Raw genomic sequence first — 16,045 nt, 5'->3', positions numbered from 1 at the left:
AAGTCGGACGCTCAACTGACTGAGCCACCCAGGCGCCCCAAATTTGTGGCAGTTTTTAATTTGCTGCCATATGTGTATATATACATGAGGGTTTTTTCTTCTTTTTTTGCCTATGAGGAAAATGGGAATTATTGATCAAAAAGTCACAGGTTATTGAGCCACAAGAGACATTAAACTTAATCCAACCTTTATATATCTATATATCTATATCTATATCTATATCTATATCTATATCTATATCTATATCTATATCTATATCTATCTATACACACATATATATACATATATATGTATATATATGTATATGTGTGTATATATGTATGTGTGTGTGTGTGTGTGTGTATCAGAAAAATAAGTACAATTTTATTTTTCTACAGAAGATAGTTGATGCGTCAGTAGGATGAAATAATTTCTATAGGACAGCTCATCTCACAGTATGACAGTGCCTTTGATAAGCAACACAGACTTAAATAGCTAAGGCATGAAGAGAAAAATTGTTATAAATATAATCTTCCATTAATTTTCCCTAGAGATTGCTATTTGGATATCTGCTTTCAAACTGTCCTGGTAGTTACTGAAATTATTATTTTGTACTACTCATATGTTATCACTTTTTGTAAAACATATTCACAGTGGGTAGAAGTTTAGTGGTATTTGGCTTATACATTTTTGACACTTAAAAAGTAATAGTGGAATTTATAAAAACAAAGCAAAATTATATGTGTATTTTATTTGGAGGAAACCTTTAGTTCTATGGGGAGATGAGAGCAGAATTCAACATTAAACTTTGTGAGTCATTGCATGAATTATTTTATTTCCTTGTGCTCATAAAGTTTTCTAAATAAAGTTTTGTAAATATTTCAGTTAAGTTCAGTCTGAGATTCTGAATATAAAAATCAGATCAAAATTCTTCTTATAAAATACCCTCTAAAGATCTTGACACTCTTCCATCAGATATCATTTAATCTTTTGAATCAAATGATGCTTTCCAACATTGTGGCTGCAAAAATTCCACTGAACTTCAAGATCTCTGTGACCGTAGAGTAAGTGCTGAATTTAGAGGCCAGAGGTGATCATAGTGTAAATTCACTGACACAATTTGTTATGTGATTTTACAAATGTAAATTAAAGTTTGTAGGTTGCTGGACTTTCACAGCCTCACCTCCTTGCAATAATTTAGTAGTTTTCCTGTTAACATAACTGAGTTGGAGAGGGGTTAGTTGGTGAATTGGAAAATTGGTGAGTACAGGTCCTGGAACCCCTTGTGCTCCGAGCAATGCTGTTGTCCAGCTTGCTGTTAAGCTGACGGTTACCAGAGTTCTTTAAGATGAAACAAGCCTTCAGGTTCACTGGGTGTTCTTGAGGGTTGAAGACAAGGCTCTCTCAGAAGTGGTAATGACTTTTTTCCAGACTGTTGGTGGTGGTGCAGGGCAAGAGAGAGCACCAGAGCTGGATGGCAGTGGGCCCACAGAGCAGGACAGAAACCATTCCAACAGCAGCACCTTGTCTGACCGAAGACTCAGCAACTCCAGCCTTTGTAGCATTGAAGAAGAGCACCGCACAGTGTATGAAATGGTGCAGCGGATTCTCTTGTCAACACGAGGTTATGTCAACTTTGTGAACGAAGTCTTTCGCCAGGTTAGTGTGTGTGTGTGTGTGTGTGTGTGTGTGTGTGTGTGTGTGTGGTGTAAGTTCATGAAATTGAAGAGTTTTGTTCTTGTTCTTTTGCTCATAGTACTGCAAGAAATACTATGGATGTGTTGGGCTACATTACAAGACTGAATAATTATCCCTCTAATCCCACTATGAATTTGTCATGTGGAGTGTTGTGATATTTTTCTTTTAGGATTTTTTAAAATTTTGTTCTTGTAAAATTCCTACACATGGAGAGGAAATTCTGTATATGAACAAATCATCCCACAAATACCCTTGTGCTCCCATAAACCCAGTGGTAGGTGGGAAGAAAGCCCTTGCTGAATACTCAGCAACAAATGAACATCACAAAGAAGAGCCTCAGGCTGGTGGTGTTCCCAGGGTCCGAGGGAGCTCTCTGGACGTTTCTGCAAACACGTGTACTTTCCCTACACATATGCATGGCATGCATATGATAGAAATATGATAGAAATATTTATGACACCAAATAATGCATATGATAGAAATATTTATGACTTCAGAGAAATAAGCTGAGTGGGGAGAGGAATAAAAGGAAAGCAAGGGCTGAGGCCAAGACGCTGACATAGCATACCTATGTTGGACACTGTGGTGGGTGGAATAGGAGAAATGTAAACAAGAAAGTAGGTGCAGGTGAGGAAGAAGACAGCATAGATCAGAGGCCAGGCAACGATTAGCAGCCCTGAGCAACAACTGGGGCTAGCTCTGCCCCCCCAGGGGACATTGGGTGCTGTCTGGAGACATTTTGGGTTGTCACAACTGGGGAGGGGGCAGTGCTACAGGCATCTACTGGGTAGTAGCAAGCGATGTTGTTAAACACCGTACCAGCACAGGACAGGGCCCCTGCTACCCCATGACAGAGAACATCTGGCCCCAAATGTCAGTAGTGCTGCTTTAGAGAAACTCTGACAGAGGAAGCAGAACCTGCAGTGCAGTGGAGCAAACAGCAGCTCTGTAGTGTGGGGTGGAGCCACTGGCCACCTGCTCCTTGGTACTAGTGCCCTGGGAAACAGAACCTGGCTCTTCTGTGGGCATATGCACGTGATGGAGGGGTAATGGTTTAGTCCATGCACCCACACAGAGGGTGAGGCCCTCGAACGGCAGAGACCCATTATTGGTGGGGAGGAGGGATTGTGTACACGCACACAAATGATGCATGTGTGTCATGAAGAGCTTTTTGTGGAGGGGCGAGACTTCTAGGTAGTGATTGACCCCTTTCACTTCTGAGACTTTCATTAAAGAAAAATCAACCAAGAATGAAAGTCCCAGCATAGTCCACAGCAATCTAGAGGTTTTAAAATATTTTGAATTTTAATGAATAAAAGTTTTTGACTTAAGAAAATATTAGTTTAAACTGTAGTGAAAATTCCCCTTGTAAAATACTTTTCTGATTCTGTGGCTCAGCACTGTTTTGGTTCCTCTCACTTCCAGTGTCTTCATTTCTTGGCCCCTTTTTTTTGTTTGACCCCAAATTCCAGGAGTCGACCAAGGTTCTGGGCTTAAGCCTCTTCTTTTGTCACTGCACACTTTGCCTCCTTAGGGCCTTCATCGGTGACATGCAACTCCCACTCAAGCCTTTTGTCCAGACCTTGCTTCTTATTTCCACATTTGCCTTTTAAAATGCCCATTTGTGATCTCATCTGACATTCTAAGAGGTGTTTTAATGATAATGAGGACAAAGCTTAGCTTATTTTCTTCCCTAACCTCAGCTTCTCCCGACTTGAATGCTTCTTTAGCAGACTCATGTTCATGTGTGCAGTTTTAGCCCTCCTGGGCTCCTCGTCTCCTGCTCCTTCTGTGAACCGTCACTGGGTAAGTCATGCAGGGGGCTTTCTCACTCCTGTTCCCTCCTTTTCCTTTGACCAGTGTGCTCCTTGGAGCCCACACCTGCTGTGTCATCTGACTATACATGTCCTGCTGCCGAAACATTCTTCTATGTCCATAATTTGAAAATCTACCCTATTCCCTCCATTAATGTTGCCTTGTTGTGTTCCTGTTGTACTTGCAGAAGGTGCTTGGTAACACTTCAATTTGAGTTGAAACATCAAGGGCATAGAGAGCATATAATTGAGAATAGAGATCAAATACTTTATATAGTACAGGACCAGATGATAATATTTCAGGCGTTATTGATTACGTGGGCTCTGTTGTAGCTGCTCAGCTCTGCCTTCATAGTGAGAAAGCAGCCATGGACAACAAGTAACAAATAAACATGATTGTGTTCCCAAAGAACTTTATTTATGAAAATCATGTGGTGGTCTGAATTTGGATGACAGGCCATATTTTGCAGACCCCAATTTGTAACAGTGTTTTGAACCCTTGGAAGCTAGTGCTTACTACAAAAGCTAGATATTATTGACAAAGCTTTTAAATTTTACACAAGAGATACATGGTAAATTGATGTGATTTTACCTTTATTATGTAAATTGTTTTTTATACCCAGAGTCTGTCTGCCTCCATTATTGGTATTTCACCCCTGGCAAGAGCATGCTCTAAATTCTGAATTCCATTTAAGTCCTAAGTCCTACTTCCATTCTGAAGTAGCTTGGGTCTGATAGGCAACTGCAGACTACTTATGATTGAACTTCTGAGACATCTTTGTGCTGTGAAGCCAAAAAAAATATTTTTTACATTTTATAATTATTCTTCATCAAATCTAATTTGAAAGCATATATGTGAAATTTAAAATATGAATGTTGCACATTTTAAAATATGAAGTAGAGACACTTGAAGGGACGTGAGTTTTAACATTGCATTCTATTGCCCTCTTGTGGTCAATGATGAATTTTTCTTTTATGGATGGCAAAATGTGACTTCTTTCATACTTGTGATTTCTTTTTCAGTTTTAAAGTATTCAGAGATTAATATTTAAGCCTAAAGGCCATTAAAGTTTAAAATGTACATTCAGGAAGTGCATGTTCTCAGTGGGGAGGTAAGGTGTGTGTGTATACTGTAGAACAGTACGTGGTGGTGGCAGAAGATCAGATGTCCATGTATGTGGCCTGGAAATAAATGCAGATGAGGAGCCATGGGGGCAGAGTGGCTCGTGGCAGGGGCTAACTGTGCAAGTCTCCTTGGACTGGATGGTTCAGTGAGTTGCAGGCAGTGGAAATAGATGGTAACAGTAGAGACGAGATTCAGCCTCAGTGTACTGCTACTCCCAGCAGGCAGCTAGCAGTGAATGGTAGAAGCTTCAGGTAGGGCAATTGTGTTCTCAGGCTCACTCCACTGGAAATTTGTCTTATTACTGGTGTTTTTCAGACTACCTTTTGTGACCATTTGTAGGTCATGAAATCAGCTCATCAAAAACTGGTATTTTTTTTTAAATAATGTAATAGAATAGACCAGAACATTTCAGAGTGTACTGCATGTTGTTAGGATTAGTATTTCTCTGTGAAACTTCTACAAAAAAAATTTATTTATGTATATACTATACACAAATAGTATATCCTTCTATAAAATGGCTTACTTAGGTCATGGGTCTAAAAAGTTCAAAGCACAACTCACTATTAATTTAAGAAGAGCATCATTCCAGGTATTTCTATATGTTTATATTTGGCTACTGGCCTGGCTAGGTAGATAAACAGATAAGAGATTGGCAGAGAGGAGGTGGGTAAGGCAGGATACAAACAGACAGAGATCAGCCTGGCACACAGAAGAGCTTACAGATGAGCTGATAGATATAATCAAACTGACAGGCAGGCATAGAAGAGCAGACAGATGGGTGTAGACAGGCCAGCTAGAGATGGAGGTGAGCAGGGAGGTGTAGAGGGACAGGTTCATAGGTACAGACAGATAAGCAGACAGAGAATTTGGCAGGCAGGTGTAGGTGGACAGGAAGGCAGCCAACCATGGACAGAGACAGATAAAGGTAAAACCAGACAGAGGCTGACTGAGGTGAAAGCAGATGCAAGAGAGTGTATGTAGAAATGCTGGGGTGGGGGTGAGGGACTGACAGAGAACTTCATGACCATGGCATCTTTATTTCTTAATGATTCTTAATGTATTTTTAATGAAGAGCTCTGAATTTTATTTGAATTTAACAGAAGAAAGTGAAACAAAGAATTGCTGAAATTCAAATAAACATTCTTTTATGAAAAATATTAATTACTAAAAGGTTTGTCTATAATGAAAACATTATAATCACTTTAAGGTGTTGGAATCACTTTTTTAGCCCCATGGTGTAATTTTAGATTTACACCATGGTAGATTTCTTAAGAAATATGAAGAACTTATCAGCCTTGTAGTTTCTTCAGCCTCCTCTCCCCATCTACTTATTTTATTATATTATAAATTTATAGCATAAATGTACCATTATTTTTAGTCGGTGTGGGAATCCTAATGGGCAGAGTTGTTTAGTCTTAATTCTGAATTTAGATAGACTCTTTCCTCCTTGTGTCCTCCGTCTTAAAATACTTGCTTTGATTGACTTCTTAGATGGTCTTCTTTTGTCACTGAGTGGGTGTTTTCAAGGTATTCTGAGTCTCTTTATGATGAGGAATGTTTTCTTTTTGTCTTTCCTCATGAATAGCAGTTCAGCTAGGTATAATAATTTCAGGTAGCTCTTTCTTCCAGTTAGGAACGTGCAAGTAAAAACTTTTCTAGAACTTGCAGTATGAATATCTTCAACATGCTTAAAGTAATAAAAGACAAGCTTGAAAATATTTCTGGGGAATAAGAAATTGTAACAGATGACTAAGCAGATATGAATAAGAAGATAGAATTCTAAAAATGAAAAAAATGTAATAATTGAAATAGCAAAGGAGAACCTCAAATTGGGGTAAGCTTAATAGTTGACTAGGTACAGTTTAGGACAGGATAAATGGGATGACAGATCTGAAGAAATAATCCTGAATGTTCCTCAGAGAGATAAAGATGAAAAATATGAGAGGTTGAAACATGGAGAATACAGCAAGAACTTAGGAAGCATGTATTCCACTCTCCTCTGTCATTATTTTTTTTGTCTACTGTTCTGCAAGTTACTGAGAATATCCTATTCTGACTGTGGATTGGTCTATTTTCTTCTTCAAAGTCGGTCAGTATTAGCTATGTATATATATTTGAGGCAAAATTATTAGTCTCAGTACAAATGTTGTATATTCCTTTGAATTGAATCTTTCATCTAAAAGAATTTTTTCTCTTGATTTCTAATAATGCTTTCTTTTTCCTCAGAGTCAATCTCGCCTATTCTTTTTTTTTTTTAATTTTTTAATGTTTATTTTTGAGAGAAAGAGAGCACAAGCAGGGGAGGGGCAGAGAGAAAGGGAGACATAGAATCTGAAGCAGGCTCCAGGCTCTGAGCCATCAGCATAGAGCCTGATGTGGGGCTCAAACCCACGAGCTGAGAGATCATGACCTGAGCTGAAGTCAGACACTTAACAAACTGAGCCACCCCAGTGCCCCAATCTTGCCTATTCTTTTTTTTTTTAATTTTTTAATGTTTATTTATTTTTGAGAGATAGAGATACAGAGTGTGAGCAGGGTAGGGGTAGAGAGAGAGACATACACAGAATCTGAAGCAGGCTCCAGGCTCTGAGCTCTCAGCACAGAGCCTGACGCGGGATTCAAACTCACGAGTGGTAAGATCATGACCTGAGCTGAAGTTGGACGCTCAACCAACTGAGCCACCCAGGCACCCTACCTGTTCTGAATAAAGCTCTACCAGTTTGCTTTTGGTTAGTGTAGCATGGTATATCTTTCTGACTTTGTACTTTCAACTACCCCAAATCCATATGTTTTGGATGTCCTCTTATAAATGGTGTATAGTCATTTTAATAGCTTTTAAAATCAAACTGTATCATTTCTGTCTTTAAGATTTTTTCTTAATGTTTATTTTTGAGAGAGAGAGTGAGTGAGAGGGGAAGGGCAGACAGAGAGGGAAACACAGAATCTGAGGCAGGCTTCACGCTCTGAGCTGTCAGCATAGAGCCCAACATGGGTCTCGAATTCATGGACTGTGAGATCATGATCTGTATCGAAGTCAGATGCTTAACCAACTGAGCCACCCAGGTGGCCCACATTTCTGTCTTTTAATTGGAGCATTATTCCCTTTATATTTGACATAACAACTGTTGTAATTGTGTTTAAGTTTACTGTTTTACTTTCTGCTTTCTAGTTGTTTTGAAGTCTCTGAGGCTGGTTGTTTTAGCATCCCATTTTTCTACTCTTGTTGGTATTTTTATACTCATCTGTAATATTTTAATTGTTCACATCCCTAATTTAAGGTAGTTTCAACTTTTACCCCATAAGTATGTACTCTAGCTCCATTTACTCCTTTCCAGTTCATATGCCCATGCTATGTACAGATCTGCTTCAACTCATGATGCGATTATGTCCTGATAAGTCCATCATAAGCTGAAAATATCTTAAGTCACAAATGCATTTAATACTCCTAACCTACCAAACATCATAGCTTAGTCTTGCCTACCTTAAACATGCTCAGAATACTTACCTTAGCCTACAGTTGGGCAAAGCCATCTAACACAAAGCCTAGCTTATAACAAAATGTTAAATATTTTGTACTTTATTGGATACCATACTGGGAGTGGAAAACAAAGGTTATATAGAGAGTTTAAGTGTATCAGTTGTTTACCCTATTATTATTTTGCCCAGTTTTATTCTTTTTGTTCACATATACTAATATGTACATTGCATTCATTTAGATTCATCCAAATAATTACCCTTTTACATTTTATCTCTTTACTAATTTCTGGCCCAAGATTATTTTCTTTCTGCCTAAAGAATAACTTTTAAGGAGTGCCTGGGTAGCTCAGTTGGTTAAGCGTCCAACTTCAGCTTAGGTCATGATCTCATGTCTCATGAGTTCAAGCCCCACATCAGGCTCTATGCTGACAGGTCAGAGCCTGAAGCCTGCCTCAGATTCTGTGTCTCCCTCTCTGTCTGCCCCTCCCCTGCTCTCTCTCTTTCTCAAAAATAAATAAACATTAAAAAAAATTTTTAAGAATAATAACTTTTAAGTTAGGTCTCCTGGTAAAAGTTTTTCTCATTTTCTTATCTGAAAGTTTGTTTTGCTTTCATTTTAGAAGTACATGTTTTCTGGATACTGAATTCTACGTTGGCAGCTATTTCCTCTCTGCACGTTGGATATTTGTTCCATTGTTTCTTTGAAAAGCCATGCTAGGTCATATGGTTGCTCCTTTAAAGGAGATGTTCATTTTTTCCTCTGGCGGCTTTTAAGATTTTCTGATTGTTCTTGATTTTCAGCTGTTTTACTGTAATATGCTCTGTATTACCCTGCTTTTGTTTTGGGGTTTGTTTTTTTGGTTTTTTTTTGTTTTTTTGTTTTTTTGACTCTTGAATCTGTGGATATCTCTTACAAATTTCAGTAAAATTCTCAGCCATTCTTTCCTCAATATTATTTCTGCCCCCTTTTGCCAGTCTTTTCCTTCTGCATCAGCAGCCATGCATAGGATAACTTTTTCATTGTGTTCTCTCTCTTCCCTTGCCTTCTGAGTTAGCCATCTTTTGTCTCGCTGTGTTTCATTTTGGTTTCCTTCTGATTTTTTATCCAGTTTTCAGCCATGTCCATTCTGTTGTCAACCCATATAGACTGAGTTTTAAATTTTGGTTATTTTGTTTTTCAATTACATTCACACTTCTTTTTGAAACTTTCTTTATCCTGATCTCCTATGTGTTTATTACTTTCTTTATATTAAATATAATTTATTGTCAAATTGGTTTCCATACAACACCCAGTGCTCATCCCAACAGGTGAAGTATTGTTTGTTTTTTTTTATTGTGGTTTTGTTAATATAGGCTTCTTTTCTCATATTTTGGATTTTTTAATTAATAAGCTACATATCATATTAACCATACTGCACAAATAATTTGGGTTTTACTATGATTTTACTTTCTTTTTTAAAATGTTTTATTTGAGAAAGAGAGAGAGAGAGAGCATGAGTGGGGGACAGGGGCAGAAAGAGGGAGAGAGAGAATCTTAAGCAGGCTCTGTGCTTAACACAGAGCCCAATGTGGGGCTTGATCCCATGGCCCTGGGATCATAACCTGAACTGAAATCAAGAGTCACAGTCAACTGACTGAGCCACTCAGGCACCCCTGATTTTATTTTTCACCAAAGAAAATTTCTGTTTGCTTCTTGGGAAGAGAGTAACATAGTATACCTTGATTTTGGATTTGGGTTATGTAGTTGTCTACATTTGTCAAAACTCATCACGTGGTCCACTTAAGATTCGTGCTTTTTGTTATTTACAAATTTTACTTAAAGTACCATAAACAAAATTTTTTCTTTTCAAGTTTTTACTTAAATTCAGTTAGTTAACATATATGGTAAAATTGGTTTCAGGCATAGAATTTAGTGATTCATCACTTACGTGTAACACCCAGTGCTAATCACAAGTTCCCTCCTTAATACCCATAACCCATTTAGCCCACCTCAACCTTCAGTTTGTTCTCTCTAGTTAAGAGTCTCTTATGGTGTGCTTCCCTCTCTTTCTCTTTTTTCCTTCCTCTATATTCATCTGTTTTGTTTCTTAAATTCCACATATAAGTGAAATCATATAGTATTTGTCTTTCTTGGGCTGATTCATTTTGCTTAGTGTAATACACTCTAGCTCCATCCACATCGATACTAATGGCAAGATTTCATTCTTTTTGATGGCTGAATAATATTCCAGTATGTGTGTGTAGGTACATACGTATGTGTGTATGTATATATACACACACACATATGTACCATATCTTCTTTATGTATATATACCACATTCATTAGTTGATGTACTTTTGGGCTCTTTCCATAGTTTGGCTATTGTTGATAATGCTGCTATAAACATCAGGGTGCATGTGCCCCTTCAAATCTGTATTTTTCTATCTTTTAGGTAAACACCTAGTAGTTCAGTTTCTGGGTCATAGGGTAGTTCTATTTTTAACTTTTTGAGGAACCCCCATTCTGTTTTCCAGAATGGCTGCACCAGTTTGCATTCCCACCAACAGTGTAACATCTGTCGTTTCCCTGTGTTGTTAATTATAGCCATTCTGACAGGTGTGAGTTGGTATCTCATCATGGTTTTGATTTGTATTTCCCTGATGATGAGTGATGTTGAACATCTTTTCATGTGTCTGATAGCCATCTTTATGTCTTCTTTGAAAAAATGTCCAGTTTTCCCAACACCATTTGTTGAAGAGACTGTCTTTTTTCCATTGGATATTCATTTCCTGCTTTGTTGAAGATTAGTTGGCCTTATGGTTGTGGGTCCATTTCTGAGTTTTCTATTCTGTTCCATCGATCTTTGTGTCTGTTTTTGTGCCAGTACCAAACTGTCTTGATGACTACAGCTTTTTAATATAGCTTAAAGTCTGGAAGTGTGGTACCTCCAGCTTCGCTTTTCTTTTTCAAGGTTGTTTTGACTATTTGGGATCTTTTGTGGCTCCATACAAATTTTAGGATTGTTTTTTTTAGCTCTGTGAAAAATGCCAGTGGTGTTTTATAGGGATTGCATTAAATGTGTAGATTGCGTTGGATAGTTCTATTTGAACGGTATTTGTTCTTCAAGTCATGAGCATGGAATACTTTTCCATTTCTTCGTGTCCTCTTCAATTTCCTTCGTAAGTGTTCTATAGTTTTCAGAGTACAGATCTTTTACCTCTTTGGTTAGGTTTACTCCTAGATATCTTGTTGTTTTTGGTGCAGTTGTAAATGGGATTGATTCCTTGATTTCTCTTTTTGCTGCTTCATTATTGGCATATAGAAATGCAACAGATTTCTGTACACTGATTTAATATCCTGTGACTTTGCAGAATTCATGTATAAGTTCTAGCAATTTTTTGGTGGAGTCTTTTGGATTTTCTACATAGAGTATCATGTCATGTGTTAATAGTGAAAGTTTGACTTCTTCCTTGCCAATTTGGATACCTTTTATTTCTTTGTGTTGTCTGATTGCTGAACCTAGGACTTCCATTAAATAATAATGGTGATAGTAGACATTATTTATTTCTGCTTTAATCTTTATTATTTCCCTTCTTCCACTGGCTTTAGGTTTTATTTTCTGTTCTTTTTTCTAGCTTATTTAGGTGTAAGGTTAGGTTGTATGTTTGAGACTTTTCTTGCTTCTTGAGGTAGGCCTGTATTACAATAGACTTCCCTCTTAGGACTGCCTTTGCTGCATCCCAAAGGTTTTGGACTGTTGGGTTTTCATTTTCATTAGCTACCATGTGTTTTTTAAAATTTCTTCTTTAATGTCCTGGTTAACCTGTTCATTCTTTAGTAGGATGTTCTTTAACCTCCATGTATTTGTATTCTTTTCACATTTTTTCTTGTGGTTGACTTCAAGTTTCATAGTGTTGTGATCTGAAAATAAGCATGGTGTGATCTCAGTCTTTTTGTGCTTGTTGAGGGCTGGTATGTGACCCAGTATGTGATCTATTCTGGAGAATGTTCCATATGAACTTAAAAAAAAATCTGTATTCTGCTGCTTTAGCATGAAATGTTCTGTATATATCTGTTAAGTCCATCTGGTCCAATGTGTCATTCAAAGCTATTATTTCCTTGTTGGTTTTCTGCTTGGATGACCTGCCCATTGCTCTAAGTAGGATGTTAAAGTCCCCTACTTTTATTATATTATTATCAATGAGTTTATTTATGTTTGTTATTAATTGATATGTATTTGGGCACTTCCAAGTTGGGGACATGAGATTTACAATTGTTAGATATTCTCGTTGAGTAGAAGCCATAATTATGATATAGTGCCCTTCTTCAACTCTTGTTACAGCCTTTGGTTTAAAATCTAGTTTTTCTGGAGGCACCTGGGTGGCTCAGTTGGTTAAGCGTCCAACTTTGGCTCAGGTCATGATCTCATGGTTTGTGAGTTACAGCCCCACGTCCGGCTCTGTGCTGACAGCTCAGAGTCTGGAGCCTGCCTCGGATTCTGTGTCTGATTCTGTCTCTGTCCACCCCCCCGCCCCCGCCTTGTGCTCTGTCTCTCTTTGTCGTTCAAAAATAAATAAATATAAAATCTAGTTTTTCTGATATGAGTATGGCTATGCTGGCTTTCTTTTGATGCCCTTTAGCATAATAGATGGTTTTCCATTCCCTCAGTTTCAATCTGCAGGTGTCTTTAGGTCTAAAATGAGTCTCTTATAGGCAGCATATAGATCTTGTTTTTTGTCCATTCTGATATCCTATATCTTTTAATTGGAGCATTTATTCCATTTACCTGTAAAGTGATTATTGACAGATATGAATTTGGTGCCATTGTTTTATGTGTAAAGTTGGTGTGTGTGGTGATGTTCTCTGTTCCTTTCAAGACTTTGTTGCTTTTGGCCTTTCTTTCTCACTCAAAGAGTACCCTTTATATTTCTTGTAAGGCTGGTTTAGTGGTCACAAACTCCTTTATTGTTTGTTTGGCTGGGAAACTCTTTATCTCTCCTTCTATTCTGAATGACAGCTTTGCTGGCTAAAGTATTCTTGGCTGTATATCTTTCCTATTCAACATATTCAATATATCATGCCACTCCCTTCTGGCCTGCCAAGTTTCTGTGGAGAGATCTGCTTTGAACCTGGTTTTTCTTCCCTTGTAGGTTAAGGACTTTTTTCCCTTGTTGATTTTCAGGATTCTTTCCTCGTCTGTGTATTTTGTAAATTTTACCGCAATACGTCTTGGTGTTGGCCAGCTTTTGTTGATTTTGGTGGGAGTTCTTTGTGTCTCGTGGATTTCAGTATCTGTTTCCTTCCCCAGATTAGGGAAGTTTTCGGCTATAATTTGCTCAAATAAACCTTCTGCCCCCTTTTCCCTCTGTTCTTCTTCTGGGACTCCTACGATATGAATGTTGATATGCTTTATGGAGTTGCTGAGTTCCCTAAATCTACATTTGTGGATCCACTACTTTTCTTTTCCTCTTATTTTCGGCTTTATTATTTTTCATAATTTTATCTTCTCAATCACTGATTTGTTCCTCTGCTTTGTCCATCTTGTCATTTCATCCAGTTGGTTTTGCATCTCACTTATACCATTTTTACTTCAGCCTGACTAGCTTTTAGTTGTTTTATCTCTGCAATAAGGGATTCTCTAGTGTCTTCTGTGCTTTTCTCAAGCCCACCTAGTATCCTTATAATTGTTTTAAAATCTGATTCAGACATATTACTTATATCTGCTTTGATTAAATCCCTGGCCATGACCTCTTGTTCTTTCCTTTGGGGTGATTGCCTCTGTTCATGTCATTTTGTCTAAGTCACTGTTCTTTTATGTATTAGGAAAGCCTGTTATATTCCTGCTACTGAGAGTAATGGCTATAATTAAGAAGGGGTTCTATACTTTCCAGGGCCTGGCATTTCAGGAAGTGTTTCACAGTGTGTACTCTATTGTGTTTTGTCTGCTCTTTCCCTCAGGTCAGTCCTTTGCAGAATTTTCTCCTTACCTGAAGTGTGAAGTTATTGGACCCTATTTAGTTTATGATGTTTTAAGTAGGTGTGCTTTGGTCTGCTTGTTAAAATAAGCCTGATCCTGGAGCACTCTATGGTCAGTAGACTTCATGCATGCAAGGGGTTTTGCTGTTCTTCTGGGGGAGGCGCCTGCTGCACTGGTTGTCAGGCTAACTTGCCCTAGTAAAGATGCACCTGCAGGGCACAGTGGGGTGAAGCTTGGTGTAAGTGGCTCCAGCCTCCATGGGAGGCGCTGTGTTGCTTACTGAGGTTGGTCAGTGCTGGTGGGCAGGAGATGAAAATGGCATCACCCCACTCTCTTGTTCCTGAGCAGGTAGTTTGCACCTGCCGCTGTTCAGGAAGCCCTCATTGAAGAACAAACCAACACCTGTCCTGTGTCCTTGGCTTCCATTAGATCATGCCTTCACCCTGTCTGTGTCTGAGCTGTGTGCTGGCCAGGCAGCACAGTACCCCTGTGTTTTATCTCAGGCACCTGACTAGGTTTCAAAACTCCAAATTTTAGGTACATGGCATGGCACAGACCTATGCTTATCCTTTGGGGGAGCATCTCACCACACTGTGACTAGTGCTGATTAATTCCAGAAAAGCAGTTGCACAATCACGTGGTGGCTCAAAGCTGGCATCAGGGTTTGCTGTCCTTGGCTGGTGTCTCTGTTCCTATGCTAATGAACGGGGCAGCACATTGGTGCCTGCCAGCTCTTTTGTCCCTTGAGAGTCTTGCTGCCTCTCCCAAATGCACTCCAGTAAGGGAAACTGTCTCTCCCAGTGTGACCCAGGAGATCCTCAAAGCACACAGTTTGCTCCCAGGCCTCTGCCCTCCTTTCCCACAGGAGCATCACTATGCCTGACAGGCTCTGCCCAGCAGTGGTGCAGACTTCTAAAACTTCAGACTTAGAGCCCTGCTGTATGTAAAAACTTGCCACTAATAATCAGCTGCTCTGGTTTTCTTAGTCAATGGTGTTGGGGAAGTGTTTCTCTTGTGCAATCCCCTGGGCGCTGCTTTCTCTCTATCTCTTTCTCTCCTTTCAGAGATCAAGTTTCCCTCCCCTCTGCAGCACCATGATTCTTTTTTCCCTGGAATTAAGTTTCTGAAGCTCCTATTTTCCATGATGTGTTTTCTTTGCTCCCTCTGTTCTCTCAACATTCAGGTTGATTTCTTGGGTGTTCAGAATGATTTGATATTTATCTAGCTGTGTTTGAGGGATGAAGCAAGCATAGGGTCCCCCTTCTGCTCTGCCATCTTAACCAAGGCCCCATAACAAATTTTGAACTCTAGTCAGCGATATGCATGTTGAAATGTTTAGGGGTGAAATGAACTGATGTCTGCAGATTTCTTTGAAATTCATCAAAAATAAAATGTATTGAAAGAAGGAAAGATAAGGGTAGTTAGATGTGTGGTAAACAAATATAGCAAATGCTAATGGTAGAATCTAGGAGGTAGTATATGGGTATTCACTGTAAAACCATTTCAACATTTTTGTATGTGTGAAAATATTTGTAATAAAATTTTGGAACAAAATTGGAGTTAGACACCATTGTACTTTGTCATACTCTTCTTTGTCTTTGCTGATCTTTCTTTTTTAGAAAAAAAACTAATGTTTATTTATTCTTGAGAGAGAGACAGACAGAGATTGGGGGCGGGGGCAGAGAGAGAGGGAGACACAGAATCCGTAGCACGCTCCAGGCTCTGAGCTGTCAGCATAGAGCCTGATGCAGGGCTGGAACTCACAGACCGTGAGATCATGACCTGAGCCAAAGTCAGATGCTCAACCAATTGAGCCACCCAGGCACCCTGTCTTTGTTGATCATTCTTGAGAGACAAGTCAGAATATTTGTTACATTGATATGTTGCAGTCTTGTAACACAGATTCCTTTATTCTGGAATTTGATGTGACATAACCACCATCTATGGAAATTTGTATATTGCATAAACCTTTGTTACACTGTAATCTGACTATA

General features: G+C 38.7%; 1 protein-coding gene across 6 annotated transcripts in view; it reads left to right on the top strand.

Annotated features, from left to right (window-relative positions):
* Positions 1-16,045, top strand: part of RALGAPA2 (Ral GTPase activating protein catalytic subunit alpha 2) — a 329,216-nt gene that overhangs the window by 84,261 nt on the left and 228,910 nt on the right. For all 6 annotated transcript variants that reach the window (XM_040447849.1, XM_040447847.1, XM_040447848.1 and 3 more), the window contains exon 10: positions 1,411-1,638. In XM_040447849.1, the coding sequence (XP_040303783.1) occupies positions 1,411-1,638 (228 nt within the window). The remainder of the gene's footprint in view (positions 1-1,410; positions 1,639-16,045) is intronic.

Source organism: Herpailurus yagouaroundi, unplaced genomic scaffold, assembly GCF_014898765.1.
Source record: "Herpailurus yagouaroundi ecotype Mexico unplaced genomic scaffold, PumYag 196, whole genome shotgun sequence".
NCBI lineage: Eukaryota > Metazoa > Chordata > Mammalia > Carnivora > Felidae > Herpailurus > Herpailurus yagouaroundi.
This window is presented reverse-complemented; position numbering and strand designations above follow the sequence as displayed.